This window comes from Mesitornis unicolor, unplaced genomic scaffold (assembly GCF_000695765.1).
Source record: "Mesitornis unicolor isolate BGI_N332 unplaced genomic scaffold, ASM69576v1 scaffold13343, whole genome shotgun sequence".
Classification (NCBI taxonomy): Eukaryota; Metazoa; Chordata; class Aves; order Mesitornithiformes; family Mesitornithidae; genus Mesitornis; species Mesitornis unicolor.
Genome location: NW_010176752.1, coordinates 4,651 through 9,736, shown reverse-complemented (window position 1 = coordinate 9,736; position 5,086 = coordinate 4,651). Strand labels below are relative to the sequence as shown.

Genomic DNA, 5,086 nt, shown 5'->3' with positions numbered 1-5,086 from the left:
CTGCCTTAGCCCAGGTAGAGTCAGCTAGAAGTATTAAAACTTTAGGCATTAAGAATAAGTCCCTTATCTGTGTCATTGTCCTATTTTTTTTCTCCTGGCTTAATTCTTCAGCAAACCTCTTACCACTTCCTTTGACCATGTGTTCAGGCATATGTAACTGGGCAGCTATTCAAAACTGAGCAGGGGATCAGTTGTGCACACTATGCCTAAAAGATAGTACAGATGCTTTCCCAGCATGCTGCAAATGTGTTTGAAAAATGAATTTAAAGGTCAGATCCTTTTGACAGGAAGAGTCTTGTTTACATCCTCTGAAACATAGTCATGCTTTTTAATCTCTTTATCATCTTTGCTTTAGTGATTTTAGTGTTCATTATGCACATAACCGCTCTGTTTCTAATAAAAATAATTGTCTAGAATCTCAGGGTTGAATATACTCCATAGTTGAGATAACTGCTGTTACCTGATGCTTTGGCGATGTTTACTTTGCAGGGGACCTGTATTTTGAGAAAGCTGTAAATGGTTTCCTTGCTGACCTCTTCACAAAATGGAAGGTAAATCCTTGAGTGGGTTCTGAAAGAACAAGTCAGTGCCATCTTAATGATGCTGCTGCTCTCCTTAACTTTTGGGACCATTATGAGCTTGATGCCCAACAGATTTGTCTCATTTCTTTTGTGCTTTTTGTCCACTGGAGGGTTATTAGGAGCCCTGCATGATACATCTGTAAAACTCCTGTTTTGCTCTTAGTACTACTGTACCATGTTGGATATGGACCTGAGTGTTGCCAGGGCTCTTGGGATTTTTCAAGCTTTTCCTTTCAAGAGGATGGCCAGTGTGCTCTTTACAGCTGAATTCCATTGCATGTGTTAGCACTGTAACTGTTAAAGTTTTAGTTTTTTATTTCTCTGGAATTGTTCGGGGCATCTCTCTAAACAGTAACGAATAAGAATATCAAATTGCCATGAGTGTGCATAAACAAATTGGGTCAACTGTCTTTATTTTTTTTAAACAAAAATCTTGTATCTTGGCAGCTGCAGCGAGGATTTTTTTTTAGAGACTGGTGGAGAGTCTAGAAGCACAGAACCTACGGCACAGACCATTATGTTATTTCACAGAGGCCTATGCAACACTCATGCAGATATATTAATACAGCAGTCTACCTTTTTCTAGTTATCTTTGGTCCTAAGTGTGAGGGGAAAGAGGGTGTTACAATACACGTATACACACAGTTTTCTACTGACTGTGACCCTTAAGGTTTTCTTTTATTCATCTGTTCTTCTTGGACAGGAGAAGAATTGTAGCCATGAAGTGACAGTGGTTCTGTTTTCCAGAACGTTTTATGAAGCAAAATCTATAGGTATGTAAATTCTGTATTTTCATATTTCTGGTTTTAAACCTCTCTCCTCCTATCTTGACGGTTGGTCACAGGCTGCCAGCTACTTTTTTCCTTTTTTTTTTTTTAATGCTCATGTTCAAAGTATTCCCTAAGAAGCACAGTGGATACACAGCCATTCTTAAAGTACTGCAGTGAAAATGTTACATAGAACAATGTATGCCAAATTTTCCTCATCATACTTAAGCTGTCCTGCTGTTTTAAAAGCACCTTTAATGCTGTGTAGGAGATCTGATATTTCTCCAAGTGTTTGCTTTGTTTTTTCTTAAATGGAAGTAACAGCTCCTTACCAGAAAAGATGAGTCATAGGATAATAGATGCTTTTGCTTCTGTTTCAGATGAGTTTCCTGAAACGCATCGTGCATCAATTCGGCAGGATCACGAGGGAAGATTTTATGAAGATTTTTACAAGTATGTCTTCTTCCCACTTCTTTCACTTCTTCTCCCATAGTGTGTGTGCAACCTGTGTGGAGAATACAGTGTTATTAACCGTAAGACCCTGCAAGGAATTAAGATAGTGAAAACCATCCATGTCTGAAATGGGCAGCAAACTGATGAGTAGTTCCCATTCCGTCTGTCAGTGCACACCCATATTTGCTAAGTCAGTCTTCCACGTGCACGTGAATATAGTGTTGTCTGTACTCTGTTGGAATTGCCAATAAACTGAAAAGTTCTGTAGTGCTGGGGTAGTTTTTGCATAAGGCCTGGCTATTTCTCAGATATGTACGTTCTCGAGTAGTTGAAGAACAGATGGTGCCACGCTGAAACCCTGAAAAGTTCTGTAGTGCTGGGGTAGTTTTTGCATAAGGCCTGGCTATTTCTCAGATATGTACGTTCTCAAGTAGTTGAAGAACAGATGGTGCCATTGCTGAAACCACAAGTGTTTCCAGTTAGGTACTGGAGCTCTTTGGCTGATGGTCACAACAGATGCAGCTGTTGAAGCTGTCATTTGATTCTGAGCTTGGACTTGTTAATGATCTTGCTGCTTTGCAGAACAGCAGTGCCATTTGATATATAATGTTGGTCACCCATTGAGGCAAGAGATTATTCTGGCTGGTGATGTGCCTAGCCTTGTGTGTGCATCTGCACCTTAGTGATTGCTACAAGAATGCAGTAGTTCTAGTGTGCTGCCTAGCAGAAGGAAGAAAGACCTTTTTGTGCATTTCTTTTTCTGTAGTTTGTTTATCCCTTCTGACTTCTTCATAACTTCCTCTCGTGATTCTCATTACGTTGTGCTCTTTCTAGGGTTGTAGTTCAGAATGAGAGACGAGAAGAGTGGACCTCGTTGCTTGTGACCATTAAAAAGCTTTTCATCCAGTATCCTGTGTTGGTACGACTAGAGCAAGCAGGTACAAGAGTCCTCTTTTTCCCATGCCTTGAATCTTTTGTCTCTCTCTCTCTTATTTTTTAAAATTTTATTTTTATTTTTTTTGTTAGTGCTGTCCTGGCAAGGCTCTTTTGCTTGGGTCTTTCTGTGAGATCCACCAATATCAATTTTGCCCATGATTTGTTGAATTGATAGGATTTACTACAAATGTGGGTTTTGGGGGATTTTGTTTTTGTTTTCTCTAAAGAAAAACTAGTCTATACAGAGATCATATTTTTTTCCTTTTTTCCTTTTTGAACACTTGTCCAGAGGGCTTTCCTCCAGGTTACAATTCTACCTCTGCACAAGGGAACTACCTGGAGGCTATAAATCTTTCATTCAATGGTGAGTTATGAACAATGGGTAAAAATATACAGGGGATGAACCATTAAAGAAGCTGTCAATACATGCATGTGAACCTCTGTTGCCTGTTCCATAACAGTGTGAAGAGGCTGGGAATATTAGGTGCTTAAGTTGTCATTTTCAGCCTCAGAAGAAAATGTCTTGTGTGTCAGATGTCATTCTGTCACCTTAATGGCTGTGCTGTTACTCTCATGGGAGGGAGCACAGGATGTTATTTAAATTGATTAGTAATGGACTTTGCCTTGTTGGGTTTTTTGGGGTTTGTTTGTTAGTCTTGGGGTTGGGTTTTTTGGTTTTGAGTCTTTTAAAGGAAACACTAAGCATGTAAGAAAAATTCTCCTTTTTATGTAGCTGGTTCCCATCTTCTCTTCTGACCTAACTCTTTTCTCTCCTGTACCTTTATTAACGTTGTTTGGTTGAACAAGGCAGCATACAAACCCTTTCATGCTTGAGTGTGCTTTGTGGAAGCTTGTTTAATACCACTGTTAATAGAGAGTCACCTTCCTTGCTCTGGAAAAACATCCGGCGTATTTTTTCTTTTGAAGTATTTCCTTATTCTTTTTCTTAGTGTTTGACAAGCATTACATAAACAGGAACTTTGATCGGACTGGCCAGATGTCCGTGGTTATCACACCTGGTGTGGGTGTATTTGAAGTTGATCGACTCCTGATGATTCTAACCAAACAGCGGATGATAGACAATGGTAAGTAACTAAGGAGACTGTGCAATCTGTATGAAGGCAAACAGATACATTTGGAAAAGCTGTCGCCTTTTCTTGCTATGAAAAAGTATCTGCTGTAATTTCTATTACAGTCCCTGGGAAGAGGGATTACAGCTGGGAGACTTGTCTGCACTTCGTACTCAAATAGACAGATTTTCTGAGAACTTACGGACATTTAGTTTCTTTTGTTTGTGACAGAGAACTTCATCTGTCCGTGCAGACCTGTCCCTTAAAGGATACTCTTGCATGACTTGCATTAGTTTAGAAGAAACATTTCTTATATCCTCAGTGATACTGTTCGTTTGTAACCATACCATGGGACTGTTAACTACCGTTTTCAGTATGATTTCATGTATGTATTATATATTTACATCTTTCAATCTGGTATGAATACAAATTGGGCCTTCAGGTCAAATTGGTGATCTGTTTTGGCTTAGCATATCAGTCCTCCTTGGTAGATAGCTGAACTCTACTGTTCTTTGTTTACAGGGATAGGTGTGGATTTGGTATGCATGGGAGAACAACCACTGCATGCTGTACCACTCTTTAAGGTAATACATGCTGCTTTTCCCTTCTTTTCACTCCTACTAGAAATGTTACTAGTTTTGTGACTAGCTAGACACAAATAATTGCTATGCTTCTGAATTACTGTTACAGCTCCACAATCGCTGTGGACCTGGTGACTCCAGATTGGGTGATGACTACAATATTCCACACTGGATAAACCATAGGTAGGTGAACTCTATCAGCCTTTGATAGAACACTTCTGCTCTGGTTTCCTCTTTATAATCGGTTGAATTCTCTTTCTTCTTTCATTGTTTATTCCCTCTGCTCTCCTTGTGAAGCAAAGACATATATTGGAATAGTCTTGGACAACTAGGAGTGTTCTTGCAGAACTCTAGGTGTTAATGCAACATACTGGAGACTTTAGACAATTTGCAGAGGAAAAGGTCTTGATCTGAAGCTCTCTTTACAACTAACTTAGTTCTTACCTTTGGTTATGCTTGAAAGAATTGAGGAAGCTAAAGAAAAATTACAATCACTTCAACTAGACTGGCTATTAGTGAAAACAAATACATCCCAAATTAACAGGTACAGGTAGAGAAAATGTGGATAACACAGATAAATGTTGGAACAGTTGCAGGAAACACCGAGGCTTAGTCTTACGTTGCTTAACTCCAAGACATGATAGGTTTCTTTTCTGCTTCCTGTTAAACATCATGTGCCATAATACTCTCTCTTCTTT

At 39.2% G+C, this 5,086-nt stretch overlaps 1 protein-coding gene across 1 annotated transcript in view; it reads left to right on the top strand.

Annotated features, from left to right (window-relative positions):
• Positions 1 to 489: 489 nt before the first annotated feature.
• LOC104538573 (DEP domain-containing protein 5-like) overlaps positions 490 to 5,086 on the top strand; it is a gene marked incomplete at both ends in the record, with an annotated part of 8,018 nt that continues 3,421 nt past the window's right edge. Inside the window, 8 exons of the mRNA XM_010181819.1 lie at positions 490 to 551; positions 1,285 to 1,354; positions 1,729 to 1,801; positions 2,636 to 2,739; positions 3,027 to 3,101; positions 3,688 to 3,822; positions 4,330 to 4,391; positions 4,498 to 4,571. Coding sequence (XP_010180121.1) covers positions 490 to 551; positions 1,285 to 1,354; positions 1,729 to 1,801; positions 2,636 to 2,739; positions 3,027 to 3,101; positions 3,688 to 3,822; positions 4,330 to 4,391; positions 4,498 to 4,571 — 655 coding nt within the window. The remainder of the gene's footprint in view (positions 552 to 1,284; positions 1,355 to 1,728; positions 1,802 to 2,635; positions 2,740 to 3,026; positions 3,102 to 3,687; positions 3,823 to 4,329; positions 4,392 to 4,497; positions 4,572 to 5,086) is intronic.